At 34.5% G+C, this 17,939-nt stretch overlaps 1 protein-coding gene across 1 annotated transcript; it reads right to left on the bottom strand.

The window, feature by feature from the left end:
• Positions 1–14,507: 14,507 nt before the first annotated feature.
• On the bottom strand, positions 14,508–15,334 carry LOC105049310 (uncharacterized). The gene has a single exon (XM_010928916.4). It carries the CDS (start codon positions 15,178–15,180, stop codon positions 14,638–14,640), a length of 543 nt encoding a protein of 180 aa, XP_010927218.1. The 5' UTR covers positions 15,181–15,334; the 3' UTR covers positions 14,508–14,637.
• Between the last annotated feature and the right edge of the window lie 2,605 nt (positions 15,335–17,939).

Raw genomic sequence — 17,939 nt, 5'->3', positions numbered from 1 at the left:
TACTTTTATTTTCGGTTGAAAGTCTTATTGAATTTAATGTAAGGCCTATGAATCATTGTTGAATTTATTGAGACATTAAAAAAAAAAATTTAGGTCGTTATATTTTTGGATTTAAATTATTGACTAATTATTCCGCTGTTGTTTTAGGATAGCATGATAAGATGCCTTGCATGCTTATGGGAAGAGTTTTCTATGAGTATGCAGCGGTTGCCATGACCCTCGATTCACAATCTCGGGTCGGAGGCGTGACAGTGGAAGAGAAAGATAATGGTACTAGGATTAGGATCTCTCTTAGATTTGATGAAAGACGTGCTAGGATTAGTATCTCCCCTAGACTTATGGAGAAGAAAGAAGAAGAGATGGGAGCAGCAGCTTGGAGAGAAACTTAGGTGTTGGCTTGATGGGAAAAGAGAAAGGGAGGAGCTTTGATGGAGGAAAGGAGGAAGAAAGGAGAGAGAAGAAGATGAAGAACCCCACAAGGGGGCTGATGTATTGAGAAAGGAGGGTTGGGATATATTTATAGAGAGGAGGCTAGGGTTTAATAAAAAAAGAGATGGGTGTGTAAATAAGGATCCTTGGATTTTCATATTGCTTCTTCTTCGTTGATCAATAAGTCGCATTCACACTTAGATCTTCTGAAGAGTGATCTTTTAATCTAAACCTTTGAGATTTAAGTCCTGTTCACACTTGGTTCCATTTATCTTTTAATCTGGGCTCGGTTTGGAGAGGTTGCTTCTTGATCTTTGATCTTTAAGTCGCATTCACATTGGAATAGGAGCTAATTGTCTGGTTCACTCAAATCTGATCCAATTTGTGTCCAATTTGAATCGTATGAACTCAAACTCCCAATTACCTGCAAAATAGATTAGAGAGCATCAAAATTTAATAAAATAACATCAATTACTATAATATTTAATATCTCTAGTGATTTAAATTAAGTATTCATCACACTCTCCAATTTGAACTTTACTTGTCCTCGAGTGAAATAGATACATTAGCATTGTGCACCAAATTATCCTTGAATTAAAAGTTATCCTAGGTATTCCTAACGGTAGCTAATATCCGGCTAGATCATTAAAGAGGTACTTTATTGGATTATCAATTTGACCCAATTAGTGGTTAAATATTAGCCATAAAAACTTTAGAGATCTTCTTTCACCAACTCTCCACTATACTCTTTAAGTCTTCTAACTTGATGTGAGCAGGATTTATTGTCTTCTTACAATTTAGTCTCCTTATTATCTATTTTTTTTTATTTTTTTATTTTTTTTCAAAAAGAGTCTAGTGCAATGTCTTAGCCTCTTAAGCTTTCTAGCTGATTCTTGTAGCAAGCTTTCAGTCAATGACTCCCAAACCAGTTGGCTTTGGGACATGAGGTGTAGAACACCCCTCTGGCTTACTGACTTGAGTCCAAGAAAAGCTACAAGATGAGACAGACTTTATAATAATTTTTTAGTATCCCCACCTTTTGACGTGAACTATAATGCTTACTTAGGCGAAGGGGCCCGGTTACTTAGTGAAACAATGCTAAATCATTTTTTTATCTTCTTTTTTTTTACAATAAAAAGAGATTTTTGCATACCTCAACATTTCCATCCATACCCCCGTGAAGTAGATTCTTCATTGAGATGGTCGGAAGAGGGTTCTGAAAATACTCCAAAATTTGGTTTGGTCTAAGCGCTACCATTCATTGGGTTTTCTTAATAATTTGTCCCTCAGTGTCTCTAAAATGATCTAGACCATTAATCACTCATTGATTAGGGTGCCTGATTAACTCCAAATCGAGATAAAATTTGGATACACAAAACTAATTATTTTCGATCATACTCGAGAACTTAATTAAATTAGTTATTCTCCCCTCAATTTAATTTTTATTGTCCCCAATGGAAGAAGAGAATCATAATAAAATATAATAAGGAAGGATACCACCTGAGTTTAATGTGTGCATTCATTATTGAGAGATCCTTCATTGTTGGGTGCGGTGTGTTCTTGATTTCAGCTGGTGTGAACGTAGCTCTCCCCTCAACTTGGCTAGTAGCATCACTCATCCACTCCACTATAGAGATTCAACTTGGTTAATTATCTTTCTAGAGATTCCTACAAAATGAAAAGAAACTAAAAATATTGCATAAACTGGGTTGCCTCTCAAGAAGCGCTAAGTTTAACGTCTTCAGCCGGACGCTATAAGGGAGTCCCACCTATAACCAATTTGAGTATATCCCTCAAGGTTTCAAAAGGACAAGGCCAATCAGGAGGCTTTGTCATCATGGCAGAAAAATGTTTGTAGAGTGTTCTACGTTGACTAGCTCGGACCAATAGAATATATTAGGCAAGCATAAAATTCCAGGGACTAACAATATTCTCATAATTTTGCTGATGACTAGGAAGGTATTGTGTTTGTTGAACCGAGATTAGGGATAGAAGTTTAAGAATTTCTTCAATTATAACTTGATCTACTCCAATTTCTATCTTAGATATGACATGTTTCGGCATCATCTCTTCTCAATTTATAGCATGATACTTTGTTCAAATTAACACTAAATCTATCTCCATACATTATTTTAACATCGTAAAAAGATTTTGGAGACATCTTCAAAAGTAGTACCAAAAATAGAGAAATCAGTCATAAAAATTTCAATATCATTATCCCTCATTTCAGAGATATCCTATTCAACAGCTTCTTTATATGCTTTTAGAATACCTACAAGTTGGACTTCCTGATGAGGGATTACTAGAAGGGTGTCAGTAGGTACGTCAGAAAATGGCTTCAGTTCTAGAGCAGGTGGTGATCCTAACAAGAGAGCTATTGGAGGGTTAGGTAATGGCTCATATTTTTCAATCCAAAGTAGGATGATTTTAGGATAGGACGTATCGACTAGATTATTTATTTTTGTAATATACCCATCGACATCAAAATTGTTCACTCTGAAGTGAGCTAAATAGGAATCTAAGGAATCCTGGAAGAGAATTATGGGGGTAACTTCCTCTATTATGTTATTCATTTGTGATCCTTGAGAAGTCTCAATTAATTTTATTTCATCAATTCGTCCTTCTTTCCCATTATAAAGAATGGATGATTCTAGGACATTAAGGAATGGGATCATGGGTAAGTAGGATGATGATGGAATTAGTTCGTCCCACCATTTGAATTTTTCTCTAGATGTTTCTGTCTTAGTCAAATTATTTGTATTGATCATTTTAGTTGTACAGGATTATTTTAGGACCATTTCATTCTTGAGAGTCATAATCGATTGTTCAGAAAAAATTACTGAGATATTAAAATTTTTAGTCAGATATTGTCCCTCTGGGTTACTCTCAGACTGACTAAGCTACTTTCCTTCCTCCTCCCTACTGATTGTAAGTACTGATTGATCGACTTGAATTTTTAGTTCAGCTAAAGATTGCATAGAGGAGTGAAGGAGCGGATTGGTGCTTTCAATCCTATTTATTTCTTATAGAACCTTCTCTTCAAATGTTGGGCTATAGGTAGTTGAAGAAGGTTGATATTGTGAATAGGGCAAGTCGTAATAGGATGCTTCTACAAACGTAGATCTTTATATTGCCAGGGTACCCACTGGGTGTGGGTTCCATGCAAAATTTGGTTGAACCCCCCAACTTGGATTGTAGTCGTTAAAGAATGAATTATTTTTTGATTCATAGGCTATTTGGATTTGATCTTGATGAACTTGCTCATACCTAAACTCAAAAAAATTGATGCATGACTGGGCATTCAACTTGTTGTGCAGGAAGAAAAGATGTAGAAAGAGAGTATCTAATATCTAGTAGGCGATTTAATTTATGGGACAGCTCATCTTTTCTACTATAGAAATCCATATTCCTAGCACATATCTATTTATCAGATTGTTTTGATTGATTTCAAGAGATCTAGATTAGAACAATTCTCTTCTGATTTTTTTTTTAAGGAAGAGGAAGAGAAGAAGAAGAGAAGAGAAAGAAAGAGAGAAGTTTTAAAGATAAAAATCTTAAGAGAGTCCTAGACCTAGAGACGATAGATACGAAGATTATTTTTAATTATTTTTATTTTTTTTATTTTTCAATCAAATGATGCAATCAAATCAACTCTATCCTAGGATTAATCTAGATCTAGATAGTTTCTAACTGCCAAGGTCACCTTCGAGCACTCTAAGTAAAAGGCTAGCCACTCAATTGGTCAGATAAGTATAAGATTGGTTGGGATTCCCCCATTGCTTTTCTTAGACACCAACTAAGTTAACTAGATCAGCGAATAGAATCAATTAATGAACCATATTCTTTTGGAATGTAATCCCTAAACCATTTTTCTAGACACCAATTAAACTGACCAACTTTAATTCGGTCCAACTCTTAGAATTTCTTATCCTATTAAGCTCGAGAGTCCTTAGGGGCCAACATTTAATTAATTTTAAGTTAGAGGCTTAGATCAATACAAATGCAGAATTATGATTTATGGGTCAAGAAAGGGTGATCAAATCCTTACCTTATCTTATTTAATTGGGTTAAGTACCATTAAAGTATTTTATGAAAATATGCAATGCAAAAAGAAAAGATATTTAAACATGTTAAGTATAGTTTTTAAGATTTAATTAGTTTATTTATATTAGTCAAGTGTTATGTGGTGTCTTTGTATTCTTTTTATATTATGTTATCTTTAAGCAAGAAAGAATAAGAAGTAAGTTTTAAATTAAGTTAATTAGGTATTAGAAGATCTAGTGAATCTAATTGAATGAAAAGTAAATAATGCTAAGATTAAAAAGACAAGTAAGTAACCTACAAATAAAGCAACAAATCAAATCTAATTTTAGGGCAATAGATTATTTTAAGCTATGGAAAGTAATAAATCACTAGGAATAATGAGCAGTAATAAATAAGATAATTACTTAACTATGCAAATAAGGTAATCTCACAGTTAAGAATGAAAGATAACTATATAATCTAAATAAAAGATAAAAAATCTAATCTACTTAAAAAATAAAAAAATATTAATTATATAAAGCAGTAAATTATTTTAAACTATAGAATGCGGTAAATCACTAGGCTATAGAAAGTAATTTTTTTTTATGCATGTAAATAAAGAAATCTAGATATAAAGTAGTAAATTTATCACATACAAAAAGTAATATGAGATAGAAATTAAAAAAAAGAGTAAATAGAAGGTAATTAAGTAATTAAAATAAATTAATTAATAATAAAAGATAAATTATTAATCAGCAAAGTAAAGTATGAGAAGTAAGAGTGCAAGAGAAGTAAATAATTAACTAGAAATATAAAGGAGTAAAGTATATAAGGCAGTCAAGCCAACTAAAGTAAGAAATAAAAATTTTAAAAATAGTAAAATATTTTTTTAGTTATTTTATAATTTTTTTTATTTTTTTAAAACAATCGCACCAAAATCTCCAGCATCGATGTCAAAATTTGATGCGTATCATAGGATATCAAAATTAAACCTACTCACTACTATATAGATAAGATGAGTCAGTATCGTATTCACAGGAATCTTAGTTGATTATTTTAAAAATATAAAAAAAGAATAATATATTATAAAAATTAAGAAAGGATCATAAAAATTATAATAAAATTATTTTTTATTAATTAAATAAAGAAGCATACATAAAGAAAAGAAATAAAATTATGATATAAGATAATTAAATCAAGTTGATCTTCTAGCTACGCCCGATGGTGATGTATTTTCTTAAATTCTTTCGTCTTTCTTCATGCAGACAGTACCAGGATGGCTGGAAGGCTTGGTATAAAAATTTCAAAGAAGAAAGATAGATGGAAGAAGGTATATGGAAGAGAAAGATAGTGGTACTAAGATTAGGACCTCTCTTAGATTTGATGGAAGACGTGCTAGGGTTAGTATCTCTCCTAGACTTATGGAGAAGAAAGAAGAAGAGATAGGAGTAGCAGCTTGGAGAAAAACTTAGGCATTGACTTGATGGAAAGAGAGAAAGGGAGGAGCTTTGATGGAGGAGAGGAGGAAGAAGGGAGAGGAAAAAAGATGAAGAACCCCACAAGGGGGCTGATGTATTGAGAAAGGAGGGCTGGGGTATATTTATAGAGAGGAGGCTAGGGTTTGATGAAAAGAGAGGTGGGAGCGTGAATAAGGATCCTTGAATTTTTATATTGCTTCTCCTCCATTGATTAATAAATCACATTCATACTTAGATCTTTATGAAGAGTGATCTTTTAATCTGAACCCTTGAGATTTTAGTCATATTTACACTTGATTCCATTTATCTTCTAATCTGGATCCTTACTTGGAGAAGTTGCTTCTTGACTTTTGATCTTTAAGTCGCGTTCATACTGAAATAGGAGCTGATTGTCTGATTCACTCAAATTTGATCCAATTTGAGTCTAATTTGAATCGTATGAACCCAAACTCTCAGTTACCTATAAAATAGATTAGAGAGCATCAAAATATAATAAAATAACATCAATTATCATAATATTTAATATCTCTAGTGACTTAAATTAAGTGTTCATCAGTTGCCATGACTTTCGGCTCACAATCTCGGATCGGGACGTGACAATTAAAGTGGTATTAGAGTATTAGTGGATGAATTAAAACGTAGAATCAAATATAAAATGAGTGTATGTGGATAGACACTAGAGACATTATAGTATAGATCTTTGATAATTATAGTGTGAGGTATCTTTATGAATTTTAAATATTATGATTATGTATGAAAGGGGTCATAAGAGATCATGACATATAGAGTTTGAAATATGATGGATAATTTATGGATTATATTACGATTTACTAGATTTGATCTAAAGTAATTGCATGAGGATTAATCATGAAATTTTATTGTATTATAATTATTAATTTGAACATTAGTTGTTCAAGTGAATTGTAAGCTCAAATTTGACATGAGAGAATACTATGATATTGCTCTTAGTTTTGAAATTAATTATTTAGTGACAAGATGAAAATTTTTTTATAAAAGTATTGCTTCAAGTTAGACTAAGAAGATCTTTCATAATACGTGATGGCAATATTCTTTAAAATTTATACTAGAATGAGGATCATATATGAAGCTTGCATATAGAAATAAAAATATAGTTAGAGACATACCTAAGAGATTTATTTCTTATTGAAGAAATTGATTATGAGATCATGGAATATTTCATCTTGATGGAATCATTAATAATTTTAGTTGTTATTTTTGGATCCAAATGGTGTATCTTATTTATGTCTATTGGAGACTATTTAACGTGCATGAAACTTCAATTCAAAGTTTGTTTATAAGATGATCAAGGGATCTTCGACCATTATTGTTGAGATTGCTAACGAAATTCTTGATTATTATTTTTGGAGGATCATGAGACATGTGAAGCTATAATTTAAAAATTTTTGAGATTTTGAATTGAGCTAGAGTTTATTGTCTTTGTTATTGAAGTTCTTGATAAAATCTAGTATTACTTGGAGATTTGATTCTAAGAGACTTGCATAATTGTTATGAAAAGATTTTGATAGATGTTAAAGATCTCGATAGAGAAAATTTTAGAAGAGATGATTGAGTCAGTTCTATTTATATATTTTGATTTAAGTCCTAACTTGATGTAGCATCAAAAGATTTTTCTTATTGATCTTATTTATAAGATTTTTATTTGAAATTATCTCATTGAATTGACAAGAGAATTAAGATTTGATTCACATTGAATTATAATAAACTTATATGATAGTTTTGAGATGTCAATGACTTAAAGATTGATTTAGATAAATATGCTCGATGCATATTAGGGATGAGACTTAAAAGTTTCTTTTAACCTACTTGAAAGTTAAATTTTGTATCTTCTCAATATGAAGTAATATTTTGGTGAAAGTTACTACATCCTATGAACTTTTGATAGTTTAAATCCGAGTGCGTAGCAGAAGCATGATGACCTAGATTATTTGAGCTAGTCAACTATATTGATCTTTTAAGTTAAGAATTTATAATAAAAGATATGATTTGATATCCCTTACAGAGAAAGTTCGTCACTAATGGAAAGGATGATATTTTGATTCTGGATAATCTGATGTCACTATGTAATTTTCACAAGTTGGTCTCTTCTTTACTATGCTAAAAAAAAAATTAGCATCTTGAATCTTGGATGAGTGGACCATTGATTTTTGATCTTAGACTTGAAATATTTGAAGCTTATACTTTTCTATCTATTACAAATTTTTTTTTTTGAGATTGTTTATCGATCTTTAATTTTGATCTGAGATTTTTATATGCAAATATTTATCTACGAAGAGTATAGTAAAATTTATTTATAATCTTATGATAAATTGATCAAATCATGAGCAGTTAAGAATTTTTGATGAAAGATTTGATATCCTTATCTAGAATTGAGAGACTAATTTTGATGATCAAAAATAGTGATTTTGATTCTAATCAACATTGGTGTATTGATCTTTTCATTATGAAATGACTTAATGATGAAGTTGCATCGAGTATTAAAATATCAAAAGTTTGAGGATGAGATTAAAATGGTGAATCTCCAATCTTTGAAAGCATAATTGAGAAAAAATATTTTTAAATTTTGACTGATTAGGATATCACCGTATGATTCACATAAGCATGTTATCCTATCTTATGATCGGTTGATTAATTAAGAGCAGTTGATATTTTGATTAAAAAAAATAAAATTTTTATTTAAAATTAAGATGTTGATTTTCTTCCATTTACAAGGGATGGGTTCGATTTCGATCATCTATAAGAAGAGTCAAGTCATGAGATATTGAACTTTATTCTTATAAGAAATGTGATCATGATTATAAAATTGTAAAGTTTGAAAAATTTTGATTAAAAAAAATTTTGAGGATGAAATTTTTTTTAGAGGTGAAGAATGTTATGACCCAAGCTCAAAGTCAAAGCCCAATAAAAAAAAAAGAGATTGACGGGAGGAAGAAGACTCCTGTTGAGAGTCTTCTTCCAACCCCAACGAGGAGATCAAATCCGAGCCAATCTCCAACTCTCCTTTATAAAAACTGAATTCTCCTCCTTTCTTTGGCCGTCAATCATCGAAAAATTTTTCTTTCACCTCCTCTTTCTCTCTATTTTCCATGTTTCCTTGCTTTCGGTTTGAAGGTGTTGTGCCGGCAAATTTGTAGTCCAAAGATCCTTAAGAACCTAGGTAATCCTTTAAGAAACCTCCTTTTCGATTTCTTCTTAGAATTTAGCCAAGATTTTTGGGTTTTATCTGCTGATTTTTGGAGAAAAGAATCAAATCCTGAAACCTCTGTTTCGGCTATCCTTGTTCTTGGGTTTTTTGACGCCGTCCGGTTCCATTCGTCACCGACGAGCACCTGAATGTGGAGCTGCGGCAGCGCCACCCTGGGTTGAACCCCCACTTGTTGTTCCGAATGAGACCTCCATGAGATCAGGATGAAGAAGAAGGGGGGACCACGATCCCATGTTCTGTTTAAACGAATGAAGAAGAAGAAGAAGAAGGAAGAAAGAGAAAAAGGAAAGATAAGAAAGAAAAAGAAGAAAAGAAAAGAAAAGAAAAAAAAAGAGAAAGAAAGAAAAGAAAAGGAAAAAATAAAAAGAAAAAAAAGAAATAGACTTTCTCTCCTGTCCTCTCTCTCTTTTCTCTCTCTCTAGTTTCTCTCTCCACTTTTTTTTCCTAAAATTTTTCTCTTTAGATTATTTTTCTCTCCTAAGATTTTTTAAAATTTTGAGAAGATTGATGATGATGAGTTTGAACGACCTTAGTGAAGGAGACTTGATCCATGATCACTGGACAGCATGCTAGCACCCATCTTGATCAGACCATGAACCACTAGTTTGATCATCCATAATTTTATTTTGAATTATTTGTATACTGATTTAACTATGACTTGATTAGATCTTTTTGATTGGACCAATCGTGATGTTGGACTGTGTCACCTGATCAATTTGGATTGTATCTCATGAATTCTTTCTCTTTTGATTTTCTCTCTACTTGATTGATGAACTCAATAAAAAAATCTCGATCCTATCAATTTGAAAATCTGATTTGATCCGGTAGCCAAACTCTGGACCATCTATATCCTAATTGGATTTTGACCAGATGAAATTAGATGATCCGACCAATCTGGATTATAGGATGTGGGTATCCATCAATTTTATCTTTCTTAATTACTCGTACCCTTTTTAATTATTGAACTTAATCCTATATAGGGTTGTGGATATCTGATCACAGGATACCTTAATATGAACTATGAATCGAAGATTTTGAAAAGATATTTATAGAATTATGTAGATTTATTGAAATACATTCGAGGTAAGTAATGCTTCATTTTTTCTAGATTTATCGACAACTTATAATATATTTTTCTGATATAATTTGTGAAACGATGCATGAATTGGATGAATGATATTTTGTTATGAAAAATATCTGATTTTGATATGTTATGATGAAGCATAATTGAACATACTGATTTTGTTATGCATTATATTGAGTAATTTCGATACCACATGTTATTTATTTTCTTATCGAACTGAAATAAGAGATATGATTTATGAAGAATTTTGATTCAAGAATGATATGAATTGACAACCTGACTATGTAAAGGACCCTGCCAATGGGGGCATATACATTGGTAATTAATTTATCATGGGGATTTATGTCACTAGCAAGATCAGTGACATGTCACCAGTAAGAGCGGTGACCAACCGCCAGCGAGACCAGCAGTTTCGAAGAACTTTGCTGTCAGATAATTTGCAGTTCACCGTAAAATGATACGCGGTGTTATGACCCTATTACAGAAAAAATATACTTAGAGATCGTAGTTGATAAAAAAAACTTGAAAATGAAAGAAATTGAAATCTCGAAAGAAACTCAAATTTTTGAAAAAAAAAATGAATTTAGTATGAATTGTATTGCATAATTAAAATTGATTTCAAATTGATGAACTCGATATACTTATTTTCTATAAATAATTATTTACTTTAATACTTAATAAAATTTATTTAAAGTGATCATTACTTATTGGGTTATCTAGCTCATTACTTTATATTTTACTATTTTTACAGATGTTGAGAAATTAAGACGATACAAAAAATGAATGGAAGAATGATTAGAAACAGAACTTCCATACTTTTATTTTAGATTGAAAGTTTTATTGAATTTGATGTAAGGCATTTTGAACATTGTTGTATTTATTGAGTATTAAAGTTGAAACTTGGATTGTTATATTTTGGATTTAAATTATTAACTAATTATTCTGCTGTTGTTTTATGATAGCATGATAAGATACCTTGCATATTTATGGAAAGAGTTTTCTATGAGTATGCGATGATTGTCATGACTTTTGACTTACAATCTTGGGTCGGAGTGTGACATAGAATAAATATTACTGATCGAGAATTTTGTGCATAAGAAAAACAGCAAACTCTGGCTGGAATTATCATCTACATGGTACAATTCAAGCATAGCTTTGCACGTAAGCTTGGTAACACAATCATTTAGCACCTCGAGCTTTTTATTAATTCTCTCGTGATTTACTTATCTTATGGTTATATTGGGGGGTCTTTCATTTCTATTCTAATTCTATGAAAGAATAGGAATATCTTAATCTTCAAAAACTCAATATCGACTCTTTTCTAGTATTCAAATTTTATTTTGATTCTAATTACAGTCACACATCAACATGCGAGAGCATACGGCTATTTTAATTTCGATTCCAATTTATTTCAATTCTACTCCCGAACTAAAATTCACCGTTATAAGAGAGAGAGATACGTGATATCGGGTAACCATTATATTCTTTCTTTTCCTACTCAATCTGAAGAAGGCTTAAAGCCTGTTTGGCTGTCCGTAATTGGGAATTAGATCTCAATTTGGCCCAGGTAGCCCACTTCGATGATGGGTTGGTTTGCAATGAAGTTGAACTGAGTTCCCATAATGACCAACAAAACAAAACAAAAAAAAAAAAAACGGCCCAAAACCACTTCAACAAAACGGGTTCTGTCCGGTCCAGACAAAACTAGCGCCCGAGTAACGCCGCGATGGGAGCTAAACCAATCCACCAGGACACGACGAGGTTTGTAGTTGGATCGACGAAAACCTCCCAAAAGGCCCAACAAAGTTTTTTTTTTTTTTTTTTTTTTTTTTAATATATATTTATTTAAATGGTAGGAGGGTCCAATAAAATTAAGTGATGCATGTTCTAGCAGTAGAGGAATTCTTTATGCATCATGGATGGTGTAGAAAATTCGATATGAAACGCAATATTTTACGTGATTGATCCATATAATCATATTTTTTAATATCTATTAATGCACTCATTAAATATTTGTAAATTTATTTTTCTATTTAAAATTTTAAATGATAAAAATATTTTTTTAATTTAAAAAAATTATGACATCTCGTAGGTATCTATTTTAAAAATTATGATAATTTTTAATAATAAAATATATTTTTTTTATAATTTTATATCTGCACAATGTTTTAATATGTGTGATGGTATCCTAATAAGCTGTTCGGTGATATAAATTTTTAAAATAAAAATATTTTTATTATTTAATATTTTAAATTAAAATACGGATCTATAAACATTTAATAGGCGCATTAACTGGCGTTGGAAAGGGTGGCTTCGTTGACCAATGGGAAGGGACGGTGCAACGAGGATTTCTCTAAAGGAGAGTATACAGTATTGATGGTGAGAAGTAGATGCCGCCAAGCCTAAATGGATAAAAGAAAATGTGATCGCCCGAGATTTATGGCAGAGTTCTCAATAATAAAACCGGGAGGATAACTTGGATCTTCTTCCCTGGAATTTGTGGATGAAAGGATGGTAGTACAGACATGTCAATGCGTGCATTGATTTTTGATTCAGTTAGTGGAGGACGCTGGGAACTCGAAAGAATAAATGTATACAGTTGCGACATCGCTCTCCAAGGTGATGCATACATTTTTTTTTTTTTCCATTCCAGCAGATATCCACGCGATCAGTCGGAATAGTATTCGATAGAAATAAAGAAAGGCCGCAGTCCACGTTGATGTGGCAGGAATTAATCTACGGATAGAATAAAAAGATGGTTATGATCCCATATACTTATGATGAACGATGCAGAATAATTACAAGTCATCTTCTAGATTGAGCATAACATTCGGGCAGTAATTATCTGCCGAGTAGCTATGGTGCACATCCGTCTCTTTCGGTAACAGAGACTAACCCTTATTCTAGATATAATCAACATCTAGAGGATCTATTTTTAGGTATAATTTCTTTCATATCTGTGGAGACTACGTGTCCAGAGTGTAAGAATTTTTCTCCTTCACGAGGTATTGTCCGCTTCGGAACAGTGCGTACCCGTTACAAAGATCACTGAGAACGCTGTCTCTCACGATTTTGCCCAGACTTCATGTGGGCAAGAGGAAGTCCGCACTTTTAAGCAGTAGACACTTTCGACCATGATATGGGACTTTCGAGACTCAGCCTCCCGATGTCCGACCCAAAGTGTAGAGTGTACGAACTTTTCTCCCTCCATCGCACGCGAGGTATTGTCCACTTCGGAACGACGCATGCCCGCTACAGGGATCACTGAGAACGCCGTCCCTCATGATTTTATCCCACAAAAGGCGCTTCACGTGAGCAAGAGGGAGTCCACACTCTTAAGCAAGAGATACTCTCGACTTTGATCGATATAGAACTTTCGAGACTCAGTCTTCCGATATTCGACCCACAAGTTACAACAATACCCATACTATTATTTTCACCGTTCTCAAATTTTCATCGCTTCCCAAAATTCTGATCTAACTTAAGTGCACTGGAGGGTTCCTCGTCAAGTAAATTCCAACAATTTTCGGTGTTCAATCTCTTTTGCTTTCTAGTTGGACTCTTGGCAGACTTCTTCGGCCATTCACCAGCTCGTCAAATCTCTCTAGCTTCAAGCTCGTCCGATCATTGTAGTTCGAATTTTGGCAGCAACATCATGTTTCCGTGAAGGAGGGCGTGGATGGATTCCATCCATGGCCCCTTCAGAAGTCAAAAAGATGCATCACATCGTAAACGTCTTTGTGACGGCAACCCATCCTGGCCCTACAAACATTTTAATCATAGATATGATTTGTGTGTTCTCGATGCGTGTGATCTTTATCATCTCATGCATGGCTAATCTACTGATCAAATATGGTTGCATGAACACAACATCTTGGTCGACGTATTTTGTTATCATTCCAAAAATCTCTTCTATTGTAAAGCAGACATGCAATCGGGAGGAAGGAAAAAAAAAAAAAAAACACACACACACACCACACACGAGTGGAGCACTTCACACGTGCCAAGCAACAGTAATGGCACACCATTACGGACGGGATACTCCCAACCTGCGAGCATTTCACGTTTCCGATGCGATCTCATGACCACAAGATGTATTTCGTTATCATTCCAAAAATCTCTTCTATCGTAAAAGAGAGATCTGTCTTTTGCGCCAATCAGAAAAAGAAAAAAAAAAAAAAAAACAAAATCTCATCCACGAGGAGACGAGCGTACAGGCACACACGCGCACGCACGGGGGAGGGGGAGAGAGAGAAAGTTCATATATTATTTATAAAAAGGAAAAAAAAAAAAAAAAAAGAAGAGAGAAAAACCCATCCATTTCGGAACACCCAAAAACCCACACACGCGTGGAGCACTACACACGTGCCAAGCAAAAGTCACGGCACATTACGGGCGGGATATTCCCAACCTGCGACCATTTCACGTTTCCGATCGGGGCTGGAGCTGCTGTAGGACTCCCTTCCCATGGACCGCCCCAGAGACCGCTCCTCGATCGGGTCCAGCTCCGGCCTCCACGTCCGAGCCCTCGACCGCCACGGCCCATCAGTCCCCGGCCCAATATTCCCCAACACACCGGTCGGCTGTGGGCCTCCGGCGGGTGCCGGCCCGCCCCCCCGACGCGCCATGGCGGTGAGCCGGGTGGCGAGAGAGGCCAGGTCCACCGGCGACGTGTCGGACTGGAAGACGGAATGGGGGAGGAGGAAGTAGATCCGGCCCGGTTCGAGCAAGTCGTCGAGCTGGAGCGGTCGAGAGCCCGGGGAGAGCAGGTGGGCCGCGGAGAAGAGCACGTGCTTGGGGGGCTTCCCCGTTACCTGGCCCGCCGTGACCGGCCCCACGAAGTCCTCCACGTAGCCGTTGATGTGGATCACCCGCACGCCCTCGAACGTCTGTGATGATCTGCAAGAGAATTTGCAACCCATGCCTCCTTCCCTCTCTCAGGCTCTCCTGGAGAGCAAGTTAAAAGCCAGAAAGGAGGGAGAGAATAGAGGGAGGAGATGGAGTCCAAACTTATAGAAGATTAGAGGGAGGGGGTAATGGTGGACGGTCTCAAAGTTGGAGTTGTTGTAAATTGGGTGTGAGGGAACCCCCACTCCAAATTTTTGTGGTGAGTTTACTGAAAAGACCCTAGAATTTTTTTTTTTTTTTTTTTCATTTGTGTTATTTCTTACACAAGGTAGGGGTGTTTAGGGGAGATGATGAGGTCATTTTGGGAAGTGCAAGGAGGTTAGATATTATAAAAATCCAAACTTAGATGGGGTTGTTATCATTGGAGTATGACTTTGTTGGCTTCTTATCACGTGGTGTGGTGTCTTTTTCACAACAAGTACTGGCTTTTTTATGCGAGGACCGTGCCGGCATGGATTTAGTTCCGCATCCACTATGCATTGGATAGATTTCAGATAATATCTTTATCCGTTAGAATTTGAGGATTCATTGAATCGGGGATCCATTTTGGGTTTTGGAGCGAGTGAATGAGCCAAAAATGAGCTCACAAGCAGCGTTGACAATTTAAAAGTTTGCTCAAGTCTGCTACTTTTTAAGTCAATCTCACAACCTTATCTTTTGCTCAAGTCTCAGAGGCTGCATAAAATCTCTCGGAAGCAGCTCTTCTATCCTAATCTTCCAACCGTAGTACGTCTTCAAAGCACGGTGTTTGAATAAAAGCCACAACGCGGATGTATGTCGGTCATGTTTACGTATAAGAACTTAAAATTTGGAGTGAGAGAGATCTGCTCGACATGCTCTCCCAGCTCTGACTGTTCCAAATATTTGATTTTTTTTTTCGATATAAAAAAGGAGACTATGGTGCTATAAACTTTATTCAGTATAAAAGCTGGACAACGAAAAAGAACAGGAATTTACGAGTATGATAACCGGTGAAATAACAACAGATAAATATAATTGACACAGGACTAAAAGGGTCAAAGGAGGCTCAGAGGGAAGTGAGCGCCAACCAAAACATCTTAGTCGGCGTCGCCTATCATCAGGAAGTTGGATCAGTCCTAAAGAAGCCACTTCAAAATCTCGGCAGCAGCAAAAGAAATCAAAGATGCACCACCAGCCGCAAACAGATATCCAAAAGGCCAGCAAAAAGACTCACAGGGCATGTAGCCTAATCAACAGAGTGGTCAAATTTCGAGCAAAGTCAGACCTTCCTTTTATATTTCCCTCTAACTGCCTGTTTGGATTGGGGGGTATACAGGAAAGGAGAGGAGAGGGTAAAAAATAGACTCCTATTTGATAAAAATTTTTGAGAGGTAAAGAGGATAGAGAAAGGTTCTCTCAATCCTTTCCTACCCTTCGTTCACTCAATTTTCTATATCTTTAATTTAAATTATAAAGAACGGAAATGTTTAAGCTCAAATTTTATTTTTTTAATTTATTTTTAATAAAATTTTAAAATTATAAATAGGTCATTTGTACAAATCAATTTTTGCTCTTCACATAAGTCAAAAATCCTAGCCACCCTTTCGCCCGCAGGTCGCCCTTCGCATGAGCTTATTACTTGATAGACCTCTTTTTATTATTTTTGAATAAAAATTTTATATATGCAATATAAGATTTTATATATGCAGCGAGCTCCTTACAAGTTCATAGTTTCAGTACGAAATTTTTTAGTACATGAAGCAAATGCATCTTACATGAAAGTATCTAATAAATTTATTTTAAATAATAAAAAATATCATCAATATTAAATAGTATATATATTAATGAGAGAGCGCATATTTATCAAAATATATATAAAATTTTTTTTATCTCTCTCTTTACCTCTCTATCCTACCCTCTATCCAAATAAGAATAAGGTACGTACCTTTCTTCTTTATCCTTCTCATTTCTTTCCAAATAAGGGTTCATTAATTCTCTTATCCTCCCCTCCTCTTATCTCGTGTATATCTAATCAAAATAGGCTGTAAGAGTTAAGAAAAGCAAAGTAAGGCAGGGACAAACAGAGAGATTCAAAAAATGATGCAGTATAATTTGTTTTAATAATAGATAATTGATCATTATCCAATATAAAATTTTCATCATAGTCTCACAGGATAATCAGCAGAAAAAAAAAGACTGAATATAAACTTTTAGAAGCAAACGGGAAAGAGCGGGATCGAAATTTAGCCAAGATCGTGGAGAAGTCAGACATGTGTCTATCTCTCGTGAGAACGGCCTAATCAAAAATAAGCACACAGATTTGCCAATGATAGCTTCCAGAGAGACAACTTTGTACGTGAGTTTCACTCCAGTATTTGCTCTTTCTTGGATTCTTGGGAGGGAGCCAATTGGCATTGGGTGGGATTGTAAAAGAAATAATTGGCCATGTCTTCCTGTCCCATCATCCAGTATTTTATTTACTGATTCTCACCGATGTACCTATATTCGTTTGATATAATTTATTCGTTTTATCGATTGGCCAGAGGAAGTCCAATCGAGCTAGATCGATACAGGAAGCAAGAGTTATGATATAGAAATCGATATCAATCAATTGCTGATGAGAGCGTGATGACTTTGTCAACAGCATTCATGGGATGACAAGAAATCCATCACCCAAGTAGTGAGGACAGCTTGGAAAAGCAATTTCCTAATCACAACCATGCTATGACTTTTATTTGGAAGGAAGCCTTCACTTCCTATTCCCATCAGAAAAATCTATACTATGACCTTTTAGCCTTCCAAACTGACAGCT

The sequence above is a fragment of the Elaeis guineensis genome, chromosome 7 (assembly GCF_000442705.2).
Source record: "Elaeis guineensis isolate ETL-2024a chromosome 7, EG11, whole genome shotgun sequence".
Taxonomy (NCBI): Eukaryota; Viridiplantae; Streptophyta; class Magnoliopsida; order Arecales; family Arecaceae; genus Elaeis; species Elaeis guineensis.
This window is presented reverse-complemented; position numbering and strand designations above follow the sequence as displayed.

Excerpts from the sequence above, each read along its gene's own strand:
- LOC105049310 (XM_010928916.4), bottom strand. The coding sequence starts at position 15,180 with ATGGGTTGCAAATTCTCTTGCAGATCATCACAGACGTTCGAGGGCGTG.